The 18,025-nt window shown below is 39.7% G+C and overlaps 1 protein-coding gene across 1 annotated transcript; it reads left to right on the top strand.

Annotated features, from left to right (window-relative positions):
- Window positions 1-3,057: 3,057 nt before the first annotated feature.
- On the top strand, window positions 3,058-17,410 carry LOC104156064 (COMM domain-containing protein 5-like; the record flags this gene model as incomplete). The annotated part of the gene is made up of 6 exons (XM_009704957.1): window positions 3,058-3,218; window positions 4,360-4,388; window positions 8,317-8,367; window positions 12,369-12,464; window positions 14,274-14,349; window positions 16,900-17,410. Coding segments are annotated over 6 exons (515 nt in total), but the record flags the coding sequence as incomplete, so codon positions are not given.
- Between the last annotated feature and the right edge of the window lie 615 nt (window positions 17,411-18,025).

Raw genomic sequence — 18,025 nt, 5'->3', positions numbered from 1 at the left:
CCAGACCCGACAGGCAGGTGCCGCGTTCCCTCAGGGAGCCGTGGGCCCTCTTAGGAAGGCAAGAAGGGCTCGGGGGTCAGCTCTCCTGGGACGCTTTCCATTGCTTTTCCCTGCAGGAAGTTAAAGCGGAGGGTTAAATACAATGTCGGGTTTTCTTGGTTATATCCTAAAATTCTGTCAAATCCATGAGAACGAGGTATTGGCTTTTGCAGCTATGGGTGGCCCCCAGACTCACCCTGAGCGCTGTTAAAATCATTCCTCTCTCATCCCCGGGTCCCAGAGCCCGTGGTCGAGTTGCTGTCAGGCTGTGTGAGGCATGTGAAAGTCAGACGCACCACGGAACTTTGATAATGTGCAGGAGAAAATAAAGGAACCTCAAAGTGCAGATGTCTTACCGAAGTTGGGGCTGTAAGATTGATAGATTGATTTGATCTTTGTCTGTGGGGCTTCTCCTTGTGGTAAGGCAAGACAGGTGAGATTTTTCTCAAGGCACTTTTGACCACCAAAATCAGTTACTCAGTTGAGTAAATTGTTGTACGCAAAATAATCACAGAATAATTGAAGAGTTGATTAGCAGAGCAAAAGCACAGCTTGTTTGTGGCCAGCTGAGAGAAGACCAACGGCTGCACAGCGTGGCGTAGTGCTGCGACCCTTACACACACGTTCCCCCAGCTAACTGCCTTTCAGGCTTTTTCTTCTTGATTTGAGTCAATAAGGACACAAAGCATCTGGTAGCTGGTTTCTCTTTAAAAGTGTTGCTGCACAGTGTCAGAAATAGAGTTATGTATCTGGGGTTTCCTTACAATAATTGAAAGTAATAAAGCTACATATACACAGAAGTATTTGGGACAAAAGTAAATACAGATATTGAACCATATGTGCTGCCTAGCGCAGGGACAACGGAGACCGAAAAGTTGTATCAGTGCCAGGAAGCCTGACCATCTTCTAAGCCCCATCTGGGTTTAATTTCAGTGTAAATTATCATGTACATTTAGGTGTGCAATAAATGCTTCCTACTGTAGAGGGAGGAAAACGTCCTTCAAAACCATCTGGAGGTAGGGCAGGTAACCCTTCCGCACTGAGCCACCCCAGGGCTGGTGCAGGCAGCCGCCAGATGATACAGAGCTGGCAGAAATCTCCAGTCATCTTCTGCTCTGGCTGGTGTGTGATGAACAGCTTGCAGGGCAGTGGTTTTTCCTTTGAAGGTTTAGTAGTCTTTGAAGATATGATGGATTTCAACACAGTATATCGAAATTGCTCCGGCACTTGCACCAACTTAGGTTTTTAAGGCTGTTGCTGTTACTCTGTTGCTAAGTAATAAGTAATTTAAAAAAATGAGGTGCTACTTCGTATGCCTGCTGAGTTCACGATGTAAAAACTGCATACACCATTATCTCAGGATTATCCAGCAAGTGTTATTGCAGGCTCTGCAAAACAGCAAGTGTAAGTTTGAGACCGCAGGCATCTTTTACTAGGAGCAAATGACCCAGCAATGAGATTGCCTTGCCATGTTTTGGGGTTATTCTTTTTTTTTCTCCCTCAGATTGACTGTTGGGAATGTTAGCATAGCTAACATATAGTTCCCTGAGCTATACTGAGTAAAAAAAAAATCTTGTATTCTAGGGCAATACAAGTGGGTTATAAAAGATGACATGGATTTTTAACTAATGGTTAGGGTTGGTCAACAGAAAGAAGACCAATGTTGTCATTAAAGCTATCTAGTTAAAAACTATAAGCAACCTGTTGTTCTTTGAAGAAACAGATCCAAGTTGTATTTAAGTAGGTAAATAGACAGCAACCTGTTTCCTGCTCTGCCTGTGATCTAGTAGACAGGCCCCAGTGCTGATCGGTATTTGGCCTTTCCAGTCAGCTCTTCTCAAAGTCAGCTTTGTTGTCATAGAGCAGAGCCTTTTTTAGACAGCGTGGAAAGCTTGGTACTAGCACCTTGCACATCCTAGCTACTCTGTGTGAAATCTGCCATGCAGATAGTGCCAGACAAATTCAGTCAGCCACGTGAATGATCCAAGACTCACCACTGAATTTGGTGTGCATTTAAAAATGTGAAAAGCAAAGAGAATTTATCCAGAATTAGAAAATAGTAGCCAGTGGAACTCACCTGATGCCAAAAGGAAGGCTGGCAGCCTCTCCCCCCCCAACCCTCCCCAACATTAGCATTAAGCTAATCTCTTACTGTTGGCTTCCAGTAACACTTGGTGGACATTTTTAACTTTTCATGTTTTATTCACAGCACTAATATGGCTCATTATAATCCTGCACTGGGATTGTGTCAGTAATCTTTTTTTTATCTGCAGCGGGGCTTCCTGTGGCTGGAGCAGTCCATGCAGACTGATCAGAGTGCAGGACAGAGGCTGATATGACAACAGAAATTTATATAAGCCAGTGCATATACGGAAAAAGGAAGAATAACTGAATGATGAAGATTGAGATAAACGCACAGCAGTTACTAGTGTATCATATTGCCACAGGAGTTAACCGTAATTTCCTTTAAAGTTTGTATTATCAGCAGTTGTGCAAACTACAAGACTTGAAGGTTTAGTTTTGTCTCCTTTCTCATTTAATCCGTAGTCTGTGCTGACATCGCGAGATAAATTATGTAAAATGCTGAACAGTGTTGAATTGTTTAGTCTCTCAGTCCTCTCTTATCAGCTGTATCAGAAGCATGATTAAGCTGTAAGCAGACTTCTGATGTGAACAAGTTTGTTGATAGAAGCTCAAGTTGGATTTGTTCTTTTGAGCGATAAGGTCTTTTATCTTTTTTGCGTTATTCCACTGAAACAAACTTCAACAGGGAAAACGTCTTCAATTTTACAATGCAAAAGCTTAATCCATTGAAGTTCTCTTGGTAAAGTATTGTGAGACTGACCTGTGGTGGTGGATGATCAGATGTATTTACAGAGACCTGAAGTGACAGTTTCACATCAGGAAAAATGTCAATACATTAAGTCAAGTAAAATCATAGACAAGTTCATGTTAATGTTTGCGGTCTCCAGGCCTTCCTCTTTTTAAAGGGATCTTGCTTTGCTTTCTTATTCACAGTCACTGTTAATGCACTGGAAGGAAAAGACTGCAAGGAATCTGTCAAGCTGATAGCAGAAAGCACTAATCTCTCAGAAGAGCAACTTGCTTTCCTCGTTTCTGGCATGTATACCCTTCTCCGAGAAGCATTGAGACTCCCCTTATCAACCTTCAAACAAGAAGTAAGTTCTGGGAGTACTTGAGAGTCCTGATAAGTTAAAAGCTGTGTCAGATGTGAGTTACCGTCTAAACCCTATTTGCAAGGGTGGGGAGCTGCACATAAAAATGTTGCTCCAAGTTAAAGTGTTTGAAAGAAACTGTTAAAAATCTAGAGCTTATTATTTTACTTGTTGGGTAGTTTTACAGCAAGCTTTTTGGAAGAGTATTTAAGCTTTGGGAAAGAGATTCCTGTATCTTTTTCTGCTTCAGCATCTTGTTTACTGTGCATGTTTGTTTTCACTCTTAAATTAAAACCCTGAAAGAAGCCATTGCAAAGTGTTATTTCATTGGTATCAGCCTCTCTCTTACCCTAACTGTGTGTTCACACGTACCGCTCATTTTGTCCACAGTTACAATTTCTCATATTTGTTTGCCTGCCTTTCTTCATACTTCTGCCGTTGAGGAAGGAAGGTCTTGCAGTCAGAACAATATAGTGGAAATTGGGAGAAAGTGCTATTTCTGCTTGTGCTATGGATGTTCTGTGTGAATATGTATACATCTGCCATGTTCCCAATTCCTACCCCTTCTTCATGGCTATTTTCTTTTCTTTTTCATGTTACTTTACCTTACTTTTTTCTTTTTTCATTTTATTTTTATATGAGCGAACCACTTCTGGGCTTCCAGCACCTCCCTCTTGTTTAAATACTGTTTTCATATTTACCCAGCCATACTGGGAAAGTTGATATATTGCAGGAAACATAGTGAAGGTATGCTTTTTGTGTTCAGAGCTTATCTTTTGCCCCTTCCTTTCTGTTGTCATAGTTTAAACAAGTTACTGCAAAATATATTTGAGAGTAAGGGCATGTAATTACTCTAAAAGAAGACTATGTTATGGATAGCTAGATAAAAGAAATGGCAGGGATGTTGTTTTCAAAAATAAAGGCTTCCAAGAGATCTAGGTTTTTAAAATTAGTTTCTTACAACTTGATTGAACACATCCGGAAATTCTTCTCAATATGTAACCTGTCATTTCAAAACTACTGGCACTTGAGACTAAAACTTTTGGGGAGAGATACCAAGCAAGTAACCACTATTAATTTGCTAAGTAAGAAATGATTTTTCAAGACTACATCCTGTAAAATTTCACCTTCCTTGTCTTTCTAGGTTTTTAAGGAAGACCTAAAGGAGCTCAGGTATGCCTGTTTATGCCTGTTTTTTTTTTAATCTGTTTGTTTTTTCATAACTTTTATGTAACTGCTTCCCCAAATCAACTTTTTTACACAACAAAGTTGGTATAAAAATTACCTGTAAATAACGCATAATACATCTCTGTCATGTGAAGCCAGAGGAAAAAAACAGGTGTTGTGTAAGACTTGATTTAGCACTGAGCATGAGCAGTAAATTTCACATGCTGAGGAGACTGGTCTAATTTAGTCTGTAATGTAGGTTATGCAAATGTGAGTGACCTTCTCTCTGCCATCCCCACCTTGCCCTGCAATATTTTTTAACATGTTTGGTAAGACAATGGTAACATTTCAGAAGGTAAGAAACTGCCCTACTTTTTTTCTTCTTTGAAAGGCCAATGATATAACGCTCATGAAATCCTACCACCTTGTTCAGCTACGATCTCTCCTGCCCATTACCCAGGAAAATGTAACTTTTGCTACAGACTTATTCAAAATCTGTATCAGTCTGTTCAGAGTATCTCTGAATAGAAATTCATGCCCTAAAAGCTAGACATCAGATGCTAATAATCTTTGCAGGTTTTCCTTTATTTCCATATTCAGTAGCAATGAGAGAATAACAGCAGTTGATGTTTTAATCTATAAAGAAATCTCTGCACCGAGGCTCAATTATTTTAAAATGCTAATTTCCCATAATTCTTAGCATTCTGGTTGCTACGTAGGAGAAATAGATAGATATGTTTCTAATTCCATCTTCTTTCATCCTTACTTGTCCATTAACCTGCACATTGGCTTTCTCCTCAGACTCTGTTCTGCAGAGTCATAAGCATAATTTACTTCATGAGCAACTTCAGGCAAATTAAAGCTGCAGATTTAGACATGTAATTGGGGTGTAATTGGTGAAGGGTGTAATTGGGGCCATGATGAAAGGTACCTTGCTAGTTGATACAATTTTGTCTGCAGTTCAGTGCTGGAGTTTGGCCTGCCTTTTGTCTTGTGAGCTAAAATGCAAGCTGCTTCCTCTGCCACGTCATAGAGTTCACACCCAGGTTAAAGTAGGACAGTAAGAAACTGATGAATCGCTTTTGACCCAGTGGGAGTTGGTGTTTTTTGAGGTGCACACAGAATGTGTTCAGTGTGATTAAGGAATAATGAAGCACACGAAAAGCTCCATCCCGGCTTCTCTGGGGGTGGGTGAATATTGCTCTGTTGGGCCTTGGAGAAAGTTGCTATACTGGAGTGTCAGAAGTCACTGGCTGTATCTAGAAGTACAAACTCCCAGGCCTCTGTCCTTGTCATTTGACCACGCTTTAATGCCTTACGCTTTTGTAGTTTTGTTTTGATTCAGGTTTTTTTTCTCCTCACTTTATGGTTTATTCGTGGAACTATGTAAACACTTTTCAGTCTGGATGATCTTTACTGTGTCTTTCATATCTTGCTAAATCTTTTTTATCTTGTTGTTCTGGTTAACATGACTGATACAGCAGCAATAGTTCAGGTAACTGCGTTTGTGTTGCTTGCAAACTTGTATGTTTTATGTACTGCTCATTGCTATTATGCTCCCATGTTTCTCATGTTACTGGGACTCTTCCTAACTTCCATCTCTGACAGTCTTATTTCCTGTGAGTAGCTCTCTTCAGCTTGTGGCTAAACTTTTAGAAGACTAAATAGCTTATTCTACTCTCAAGCTATGACACTCAGTAAATTTGGTAGCACCTTTAGCATCTTTGATTCCTATGGGAAATGTAATTTCTTATGTTTCTCAATGCACTTGGCTTTGGAGATGAAATACCTGCTCATTTTTAAGGCACCTACTAATTACATTCAGACACTTCTCCTTCTGCAGTGACTCCTGTGGGTCATCCTGTGATCATGTACATGAAGAACAGATGTAGCTGGTTGAACATCAGTGTCTTGGCATTATTGGCACCCAGTGTTTGGGCAGGTATTTTGCATTTTAAGGCAGAAAAATGGCTTATTTCCCTATTCCTATTTTTTGGTTGTGTCTTTTAAAAGCTTTGAGCTCTGAGCCGTGTTACCTTTTTTTCACCTCTCATGCATTCTGTTTCCTTCAGTGAAGCTGAAGATTGGACTAATTGCACCCATATAAAGTCTTGTAATTCTCAGTTTCCTGGTGATGCAGCTGGTCTTGGCTTCTAGCTTTGGTGGAGAGAGAGGCCAGGAGACTTGCCCACTTCTGATTAAATAAATCACTGCTGCTGGTTTCACAGGGTTGCCATTCTATATCCCCTATTTCTTGGCCTGGCTGGCTGAGCCAGTGAGAATAAATGCACTCTAAATTGTGGGTGCTATTTTTTTCCCTCCCCCTCAGGCCATTTACTAACTTTATGGCGCAGGCCAATAACATAGGATTGAGACATCCTCACACCTTCCTCAGAATGTTCCTTTGAAAACTGATTGCCATCTGTAGCTCAGGCCTGAGCTACAGGCCTGTTCTGCATCAGGTCTGATCTGTCATGTTCTGCATCTGATGTCCTTAGTGTGTGACTGGCCTCGTGTAAGCTGCTGGAGCCCGGAACAGAATTTTCAGCAAAATCATTAACTGCACAGCAGAAATAATGCAAGCTCAAAAGTAGCCTTAATGCTTCTGGTTTACTGCTCTTACAGTCGGGCAAGTATTGTGACAGGTATTATAATAATCATATTACAATCCCCTGTCTCCAGCTCTTCCACTACATACCGAGGACATTCAGTCATCATCAGGATGGGTTAAGTGATACACTTGCACGGAAAATATAACTAATAGAGTCCTATCTCTTCTGAAAGACAGACAGACACATGCAACCAAAAAAGCACTGTCTAGTCCCTCCTCCTCCTTTCCCAGTTTGCCTCAGATAACTACCTTGCTAATATGAATTCAGTTTTATCCAAGCACCATTTAAAAATGTGTTTCAACCCCACTTCTTCCATTAAGAATTCAAGCTCTAATAACTGCTGTTTCATATTCCCACTGTGGGTGTTGATTAGTTGTTTTTTCTCCCATCATTAGACACCATAAGCCCTTTAGGACAGGTAACTTCCTTTTTTGCTTTGATTTTTCTTTGATATACCGCTGTGTATCTCAAGCCACTGGTGAGTAATGTCTCTGGGCACTGATTCATGTTGAGTGCTGGATTTAACTGCGGCAGCAGAAGTAGTTACTTGTAGTTGTCCAACCTGCCTCACTGTAGGAGGTTACTGTCCCTATGGCAAAGGCAGCTGAATGGATAGTGTTTGCTCTGCAGTCTGTGCAATTCACAGCCTGATATATTGAACTGAAAATCAACAGCGGCTTATTTGTAAGGCAACAACAGTGTCAGAGGAGTGGTAAAGTAGTGGAGAGGCATAGGGTGGATGGAGTGTGAGTTGTTCTATTTGACCAGTTCTCATAGTCCTCATCGAATTTATGCTTGTCCTCCCCATGTTAGACATGCTCCTTTTGTAAGTTATCTTAGCTACAAGGGCCTCTGTTTTTGCTTTTGAGGGAGCAATTCATTCTGTTTTCTTGTCACTATGCTTCAGGTGAAAGTGAAATGCAATGTGTAGGTTTGGGATTTTTGAAAGCATGCATTGCTGGCCCGTCTTCTGCACTTGTCAGAACCATCAGTAAAACTTTTCTTGACTTTACTGAGAGAAGTTAAGCAAATACTGGGTTCTTTTTAAATTCACTGTTGCCATACTAGGTAGGACAGGAAGATGTAACACAGTTTTTAGGGTTCTTGATGTAAAAACATAGGCTGTCCTTTTGAGAGCCTAGACTGAATCAATACTGAAGTGCTTACGTAAGAGGTGATGGCAATTTTAAGCAAAGGAAGATGGAAAATGTTGACACATTTTTTGTGTTCTAGAATAGGTTTGGGGTTTTTTTTTTGTAGCTAAGGCCGTATATTTGTGGTTACAAAAAACTCAACTATTTTGTATTGCTCTTCTCTTTAAGGATACCAGAAGATTTCATTGTGGACTTTTCCAGTATAGTCTTTGGTAACAGGTTAGTATCTTCGTGCATCATGCATTGTGCAACCAGCAAAGTTGCACAGAGCTCTGCTGACAAAAATCCCAGGCCTATTGAAGGAACAGTAAAATTCTCTAAATTAATGAGAACAAGATTTGTCCTATTATTTTGATTCAACATAACACAATGTCCATCATGCATGGCTATATATGCAGTAAGTAGCTTACATGCCAATTTTCATTTTTTCTGTGATCACCACCCATCAGTTTTTATAATGTTCTATAGACTCTGTAAGGTGCATCAATACCCCCAGATGAAAAATGCATTGCAGAATTAAGCATTTTTATCATCATTTTCATTGCAAGCTAGAGCAAAAGTGAAAGACTTGCTTTGTTGAGAGGCAAGCTACATATGCCTTCTACACGCTGTGTTTTGTGGAAGCTTTCTCAGATAGCATTTAATCAAGTCTTAATACATAGTTGAATTGGAAATTCAGACTGGGTGACTTGATGACATGTATGAAATATGAAGTGGTCTGCTAGCTGTAACTCATTTTCTAAGCAGTGTACCTCAGTAGCTCCAGAGGAAGTATTAAATCAAGAACGTTTTGAACAGACTATCTCTTTTGTCCGTTCTGTACATTCCTCTTTTCTGCATCGTTCTCTGCTCAACCATATTTAGCTTATTCTCCATCTAGAAATCGCTTGAACTTTTTGTATATGCAAAACTTTCCTCCTTGAAACTTGAGGTCACTCAGCACATAGCATCACTAACCCAACACTGCTCCAGGTATTCTGCGTGGAATCCTGATAATCATAGCTGTGGTATTTCAGTTACCCTCACAAGGGTCTGAATGCTGCTACCAAAGTTAAAAATATTTTTCATTTCCTTAGTTAAGATCTTGGCTTAAAGCTAAAGGTTCTTAGAGTAAAAATAAATTCAGCCTTCTCATCTTTTCTTTGCCTTTCTGTTTGAATTATAGGTGTTAAGAATGCAAAATTCATGGTTGCAAAGTGGAAATGTTGTTTGCAGTGGAGAAAGAAGATAAATTTAGATGTCATTTGAAGCATGCATGATTGTCTGTTTTCTACTGTGAAATCACGATGCTGGAAAATTTAGCTTTTTCTCATTTTGAAAGCTGTGATTATCCAGTGTAATCTTGCTCTGTGTTTTGAGACCAGAGAAGAGCACCTCAGATTTGGTTTCTAGACAGATCTGCTTTTATAATCTTAAATGTAACACTGAATCATACATATGCTTATTGAGTTGTACATATATATGATTGTGATGGTAAGAGACGTATTAGCATCTGATCAAAAATTCAGTATGAGCTAGAAAAATCCATTTTTAATACTTTTCCTGGCATCTTATCCTATTTTTGCAATTTTGTTCACTAAACAACAGCTCTGAAGTACTGGAAATTTGACATTTGTATTTCTGCATCCCCACAGTTCCATCAAACTATATAGACTGAAAGGAAAGAAAAACTTGCCACATTGACACCATCAAATAACTGCGTGAAATTAAAACCTTTTTTTTAATGGAAAGGATAACCCTAACTTCCCCCTCTATGAATGTTTATAATAAATGTACAGCTTTTTTTTTAAAAATAGTGTAGCTTTAGTTTCTACCAGGAGGGTGCGTTCTGTGTGCCATTTGTCAGCATTTCACACATATCGGTTTATTCATTCTCCCTGTTCAGTGGCCTGCTAGGCGTGTCTTGTTATGTTCATAGGGAACCATCCAGAATTTGTCTTTAGTTTTGATATTGTTAGGTCAGCTGCTGCTCCAAATTCTCTAATCATTCATTTTCGAGTGCTCTTCTGCCACACCCTTTGGCAGATGATATTCTTGTCACCAGGTGTATCATCATTTCCACGTATAATTTGGATGGTCTCTGGCTGATCCATGGTGCTTTACATGTTCTAACTTCTGCCTTCTGCATTATGTGCGACAGTATATTGCAGCTGTTGGCACAGAGTGTTTACAAAATGTAATTATAGTCCATACGTTTTGAATATAAGATCCATTGAGTCTTTTCTGCTCCATTTTGCTATTCCTCTTAGAAATCAATGGCTTGATTAATGGCCTGTATAATTTCCGTATGTGTGCTGGCCACTATGCACGTTCTGTCATCCTCACAGGATTCTTGCAGTTCTGGTTGTGATCCTATCCAAGCTAGGAAGGTGCTGACAGAAGCTTAAACTAAGCTATAAAAGCCACAACTCTTTCTGAGGAAACAATACTGAAGCGCAGTCCTGACCAGAACTAAAGCTTTGTGGTTTGGCCACAGAAATGCTGTAGCTTAACAATATTCAGAAGCTTCACCTCTGTTTGGGCATTGCTGACCTTTCCCACCACTGCTAACTAGAACATCTTCCTGTTTACTCTTTCTTCCCCCAAAATGCTGGTGCTGCACTGAATGGACTATCTTCCATTGATAGGAGTTAGTGTGTCTTAAGGAAACGGTAGCAGTGTGGCTATTTTTAGGCATTCCCCAAATTAAGCAATACTCTAGCAGCAGCTCACCACTGAGGGAAAGGCCTGTTTTTATTGTTTAATCCTGCTAATGACTGTTCTAGACTCCAGCTCCTCATGGTTGCACCCAGTTCCTATCCAGTAGCCGACAACGAGTAAGAACCAGCTGATCTAGTTTTTTCCACTCATTCTTTTACCACACTATTAGGAATGTGTGTCACTTCTGACGCCACTCAACATCCCCCCACCCCCCCCCAGCCCCCAAAAAAGGATAAATTCTTTCTTATATTGCCTTTGCTAAATGCTAGAGTATTGGAGGATCTCAGCCCGTCAGTTTTGTGTACCTTATCAAATCATTAATTTTTCTGGGCAGTTTCTAAAGGCACCAGATAACTTGCACAGAAGAATCTGAGTAGGGATGTTAGAGTATCATTCCTACAGTCCTTGATTTGTTCAGAGAGGATTCCTTACTGCTGTAAAATCTGTAATTAGAATATGTCTAGCACCATGGATAAAGGATGTAACGTTTCTTATCCTGCCCTTAGCAGGAGTACTGGAGTAGCTTTGAAATATACTGTGAATAACTTCCAGAGACATGGGATGCTTAGGAAAAAAAAAAAAAATATAAAAAAAAAAAGGTAAGTAACACAGAGTCCAGACTAGCTCCTGAATGGACCAACTGAGTGACCTCATTTTGAAGATATTTCTGCATATATATCTAAAAATGGGTGGTTGTTATGTCTTTGTATCAGATTTGACTTGTTTACTTACCCAGAGCTTAAGATGCTGTTAAAATTTTAAAGAGTGTCAACCATCTGAAGTTTAATCGCTGTCAACTGCATTTCCTCACAGAAATAAACTGAGGCTTGATCAGCCTGATTCTTCCTGCAATATGAGTAATACATGAAGTCTTGGCTTCTTACATATTAGACTAGACAAAAATCTTGAAGGTTGTGGTGTGAACATTATGTAAGGACCTTAGAGTTTGTAAATTATGTTGGATTAGCAAGAACCACTGTGTGATTTTTTTAAAGTATGCTTCAAAGTACACTCTAATATGATTATATTTTAAAACATTGCTGCTCGCTAATACTAGATGCTTTCTGCTGAAGCAGCACAGTGACCTTATTCCAACTTTTTTGCTTAAGTCATATTCCTGCTTGCTTGTTCCTGTTGGATCTGCGTGAAGGTAAAGATACATTTGCAGATCCCTTTCTATGCCTCACAGTTGCATATAATTCAAATAATAGATATGCGAGCCACCACAATGACTCTTACTGAACTTTATAGTGACATCAGTGTACTGGAATTACACAGAGTCACTTGGTCTCTTTTTTTTAACACAGACCATAGTTACGCATGGGAAAAGTGGGTAATCTGAGCACAGCTGTCTTAAATACACAAAACCTCCACTTATTCAGACCTCTCTAAATGAGGATAGATGTAGGAGAGAAACAAGGTCCAGACAGGATTGTTCTGAGGAATCTTATTTTCTCTTTAGATTGTTGTTTCTTTTACGAATTTGCGTGTCAGTCTCCCATTTCTGATTTACTCTGCAGGCGTCCTGCTTCTGGCAGCACAGCTCTGATACAAGGAAGTAGGCTGCCAAGCATCCAGGACTTCAAGTGGAGAGTGGACGTAGCTATATCCACAAGGTATAAAAGAGAATCCTGCAGGACCCTAGAAATTATTTTGCCCAAGGTTAAACTAACTTCTTGTGCTGCTTAAAAATGTTAACGGTGTTAAAATGTATCTTGCTGTTAAGGATTGCCACGTAGCATTAAATGGTGAGATATGAAGGGGATTTTCTAAACAGTGTAGAAGTCAGTTTATATACAGGTTACTGCTGTTAACATGGACCTGCCAACAGGCTGCTGCCTTCGTCTCCTACTGATGATACTTTTTAAGCTACTTATTTGTTTTAATCTCTAAAACCTTTGTGCTAAAGTTTGAGTCTCTCTTTCAGTATTTTAAAATTGAATGGAGCTGATACAACTCCACAGGTCCTCAAAAATGATGGAATAAATTAGATGGATTGAGCCTCATGCGGCGAGCCAAGCTCTCAGTTTCACTGAAGCAGGGGAGGGAAATAACCTATTCAATTTCTCAAGTAGACTACCGCTTATATGTTGCACATGTTAAATAAAATGACTTTCCATCACCTGTATGGTCTGCTGTAGACTTCCATCACCTGTACGGTCTGCTGTAGGCTTCAGAACAGCACCTTTACACTGCCATATTTATGCAATTGGTCATCAATCTACCTCCTAGTTTCTTTCAAAAATTGAAGTAAAGGCCTTTGTGATCACCCTGTCTGTACCTGCAGTGAATAGCTTCTTGCCATCTGCCACACCAGAGGCAGCTGGGAGGTGGATCTTTGGATAGAGCCAGAAGGAAACAGAAACCTGTCATCTAGTTCTAATCAAGACAGAGCAGGGTGGAAGAAATTGGAAGATGATCCAGTATTTGTCAGTAGCATAAATTGTTAGCATGAGTGACGTCATATTGCATTCGTGAATACCCAAGGGAGAGTGCAGTCTCTTTGCTGCCATAGTTGAGAGGCCCATGGGTAATCAGGGATAGTCTTCCTGAAATCGAGAAAAAAGGCTCCTAAGTGAAAATCGAAATGGCCACAAGCTACTAGTTCAAGTGACTCTCAGAAGAGCAGTGCTGTAAGCACCACACAGGTATCACTAGGCAGAAAAAATCTGTACCTATAAGACAGCAAAATGTACAGATAAACATCCTCGGGCATAATGCTTGCAAGCTGCAGGCAAATCCTATGATTTGTTTTCCAAACAACACAGGAGCAATACATTATCCTTTTCTATTTTCCTTCCTCTGATTTTCCTTTCCAGTCAACCTCCCTCCTGAGATTTCTTGTTCATCATCCAGCAACAGCCTCTGTGAAGAGGCATGGCTTCTGGCTGTAACGCCTGTCAGTACCTGAACAGGCTTTGGCAACATCGCTTGATGGAAGCTGCACAAGAATGACTCATTTCCCCTCTTTGGGTCATCAAATAAAATAACAACACAAATTTAGGATGAAGACTGGAAGAGTTTGATTCGCCAAATGAGATGGCAGTTGAAAGTATGAAGGGATAAAAAGTATTAATGCAACATGGTAAACTGCATAAGAAAACTGTGCATTATTACTAGCAGTACTTGGTCAGCTCTTAACCCATCATAGTTCCACTAAACTGATTATTATGTAAAATGAAAATGCTCCTAAACTTGCAGCTACTAAACTATTAAAAAATGTTTTATTCTCAATACTGAAGTAAATTGGACAGGACTCCGATGTTGATGAGTTTCTGGCCAGCCAGGTACAGGACTCTGTGACTGAAATTACTCATGTTCTGTGTAAAGCCTACATGAACATTTTAAATTGTTAATATACAATGCTGTACTCATCACACTGCTGATGTCTATTGTTGTAATACTAATAATGCAAATAATTTCAGTTCACTGGCCCGTGCACTTCAACCATCCATTCTAATGATGATGAAGCTTTCAGATGGGACAGCTCATCGCTTTGAAGTAAGTCTGATTGCCATAATAAATAAAAAAGAAATCACTTGAAGTTCTTAGAAAGTTGAATTACTGTTTAAAATATTAAAGCTTTTGTAAACAGTGCATTATCATTGGTTGGTTTGCTTTGGAATCCTTCATGTTCAGTGTAGCTGCATACAATATATAACAAAATGCCAACCAAAATCATTTCATACCTTGTTCTTACACACATTTTGCTGAAACCTCATTTGTTAGAAGAATATTAATTACTGAAACGTACTGTTGTGCAGTATCTGGTTTGATTAAAAATTATGGGTTTGTTATCAACTGTAACCTTCAGACCTGACGGTGGCTCTTGAGGGCAGGAAAATTACTGGGGTAGTTTATATAATGTATCATACACTTCTAAACCTCCTACATTTGGTAGAGAATGTCAACATTCTCTTCTGTGGCAGAGGTAGTTTTATTGTTTTTCTTCAGTACAGTTCTTGCTGCTAGAAAGAAAGTAAAAAAAAACCTCTTTGCTTTTTACGTCAGAATTAGTCAGTGACAGTATTTATGACACTGTACATAAAGGCTTGCCAGAAGATGGCACAAACTCTTCCATATTTTTAACCTTTGAAAAGGAATGCTGTTTGTTCTATAAATAACATGGTGGTGCATACAGGAATTCAGTGCACAGCAGGCATTGTTGCATTTGAACTCTAAAGATTTTGGCTTCAGTTCATGTGCTAGCAGTAGTCTGGAGGAAGCACCAAAGCACTGTGGGTTGAAAGAGGTGGACTGATTTTACTGGGACAGTGTTTCACAAGAAGGCAGCTACTGAGTAAGGCACAAACTCTGTGCTACATTGCAAGTGTTGAGGGTGTCACTTGACAGGAGATCGAATTCACCCATCTGTGGACAGTCCAGCTCAGAGCATCCCGTACGCTCTGTTTGAGGTCTTCCATGGAACTTAAATGATGCCATGGACTTCAAATTAACCCTTTACAACAGGGTAAGTCTCACTTGTGAGAATAAAAACCAGTATATATTCTTTACTGTTTAGATTTGGGGCTTTATTTCCTGGTATATAATGTCAAATCTTGGTGGCATTGTTCTTGGTTGTTTTGGTTTGGTTTTAGGTTGTTTTGTTCTAAGTCTGTGGAAGACCCTTTGCTGTTCTGCAGTGGAGATGTGTTGGTGTGCTTGTCCAGTACATGCAGAAGTGCAGATACCTGATAGCAAACAATGTGCTTCTCTTAGAATCAACTCTTTGCTGCTGCTGCTTAGATCTGAATGCCAAAGATCTGGCTGTAAACATGATTTCTGTATCTGATGAGTGGTCTTCCCACAGTTAGTAGCTCTTTGGGATAAACCTGTGTTTTGGTTCAAGGTACCACATATAAGCAAATAATAGTCCTCAGCTCTTCAGTTTCCTTTCATTCGGACACATTCGGAATGTCCTGCTAACTAACAGGGCTCTATGTAAGATGACAAGTCCAGAAGATAATTCCATTATGAACAGTTTTAAAATGTGTATGCCGCAGGGAAAAATCACACTTTTTGGTCTCTTGGGTTTGGTTTGGTTTTGTAATCGCAGTGTGACTTCTGACAATGAAGATTTTTTTTTTTAAAAAGCAATGGGAATTGCAGCATTTCAAATCTTGTTATATATGTGTCAAAAGTGAAAAGGACATGATGCCTTTTTATGCATTTCTGATGTATATGGAAAATGCAAATCAGATGTTGGATGCCTCTCACATAATTGATATCTGTGGTACAGTAGGCAGAAGGACAACAAGGGACTGTATCAAAAGAACTGCATGTCTTCAGTGTAGTCATAGAAGTAGAGTAAATTAGGCAGTGCTCTGCAGAGCAGCCTGGGAGTAGGTAGACTGCCATTGGTACTCACGTGAGCACGTGCATTTGTGCACTGCGCACTAATGTCAGTCTGTGTCACCCAGTCTTTGCCTGTGCTGAGCTGCGGATCCCTGTCTTAACAGATAAGAGATTTCCATCCATTTGGCTTCTCGGGCTTGAAATGGTAAAGGAAAGTCCATTTGTCTCCTGCACAGTTGGAAAGGTTTTCTATATCCAATCAAAATCTTTTGCCTTCCATGTATAGACAGTGCCCAGTCCTCTTTGCTCTCGAGGTTGCTGGCAAGTCTCTTGCTTTGAGGCACAATTCTTTCCTCTTGCAAGTTTGGACAAGCAGAATATCTGGAATTTGTTGCTTGAGAATTCTGTAGGCTCCACGACCTTTCAGGTGTCTTTATCTTTCCTTCCAATCCATGACTTTCTTATTTTACCACAGCAGCCATCAGTTTACATCCTGGAGTACTTCCTTTCTCATATCAGGCAGTATAGAAAATGTGCTATGTAGCTGGTTTTTCTCGCTCTCTTTTTTCACCCAGATGATTTAGTTGAATTAAGTGAATGTTATTAACCTCAAATCCTTTGTCTTAAGTCTAAAAGAAAAAAAAGTATTTTAAGAGAGATTGGGCTGACACTGTGGAATGCTCCCTATCCATAGGCATGCCTTAGTCAAAGTTGCTAAGATGTTCCATGTTTTCTAACCTGAATATTCTGTTTCAGGTGCCAGTTGCAAAGTTTCAAGAACTGAGATACAATGTTGCCCTTATACTGAAGGAAATGAATGATTTGGAGAAAAGGAGCATACTGAAGATCCAGGACTGAACACTTTTAAATTGGGAGTTTATAGAACAGATCTGAAACCCTCAGTATGTTTTGTTAATGGCAAAGCAGGGGACCATCACCACTTTGCCTGTCTGAACTGCAATGTAGCATTTATAATGTCTGCTGTAAATATTTTTTTGATTCAAGCGTTAAAAGCACAAGCTCTTTTCATAAGACTTAGGAAAACAAAAAATATATCTGTGAAAAAGTATAATGCTGTTTGCGAGCATTTTTGCATGATTCATCAAAACTTTTTTAAATAACTGTCTTAATAGATGTAAGAGTCATTTATTTCTGATTATGACTCATCACTCTAATTATTTTTTTAAAGCCTGCTACCGGAAGCCCTATCAGTGTGTATCATAAGAAAGCTCTGCAACATCTCAAATAAAAAAATAAAATAAAAAAACCACTCCTGCACTCTAGTATGACAAATGTGAACTTGAGTTTTGCGTAAGTAAAATGCTGTTTGGCCTCTCACTAAGTGACTGAGGTATAGCTACAGATATTTAAAGGCTAATTTTGAAGAAAATTGGAAGCCTGTGGATCAAGAAAGAAGTATCAGCTGAGCTTTCAGAACTAATTCCATGGAATTGCAGCAGTGGAAAGGTGCGATCTAAGTCTTTATCTGGTTGATCAGAATGGGCTAAATGGCAGTAATCTCATAGATTTCTAACTGGACTTGCCTGCCTGTTGTTTCTGTGTATTTCCTGCATGTTCGATGTGAATGGCATCATCTGACTTACTACTGGGCAGAGCCCTCTGGCACTGCGATGACAGTGAACAGCAGGAGGCAGTAATCTGGTAGACGAATAAAGCTACGTACTCATCAGTAGTGCAAGTCAGACCCCAGGATGAAGAGGCTGTCTACCGCCTCTGGGGTGAAAGGTATGAGGATATCCAAGCCCCCAGGTCAAGAAAACAGCTAAGCATAGGCTGAGGTTCCCTGAATTGGTCAGGCAGCCTCTGAATTAGTCAGGCAGCCTCTGAATTAGTCAGGCAGTTGGACTAGATGACCATTGTA

This window comes from Cariama cristata, unplaced genomic scaffold, assembly GCF_000690535.1.
Source record: "Cariama cristata isolate BGI_N322 unplaced genomic scaffold, ASM69053v1 scaffold31517, whole genome shotgun sequence".
NCBI lineage: Eukaryota > Metazoa > Chordata > Aves > Cariamiformes > Cariamidae > Cariama > Cariama cristata.
Note: the sequence above shows the minus strand (reverse complement) of the source record. Positions and strands in the feature narration are given on the sequence as shown.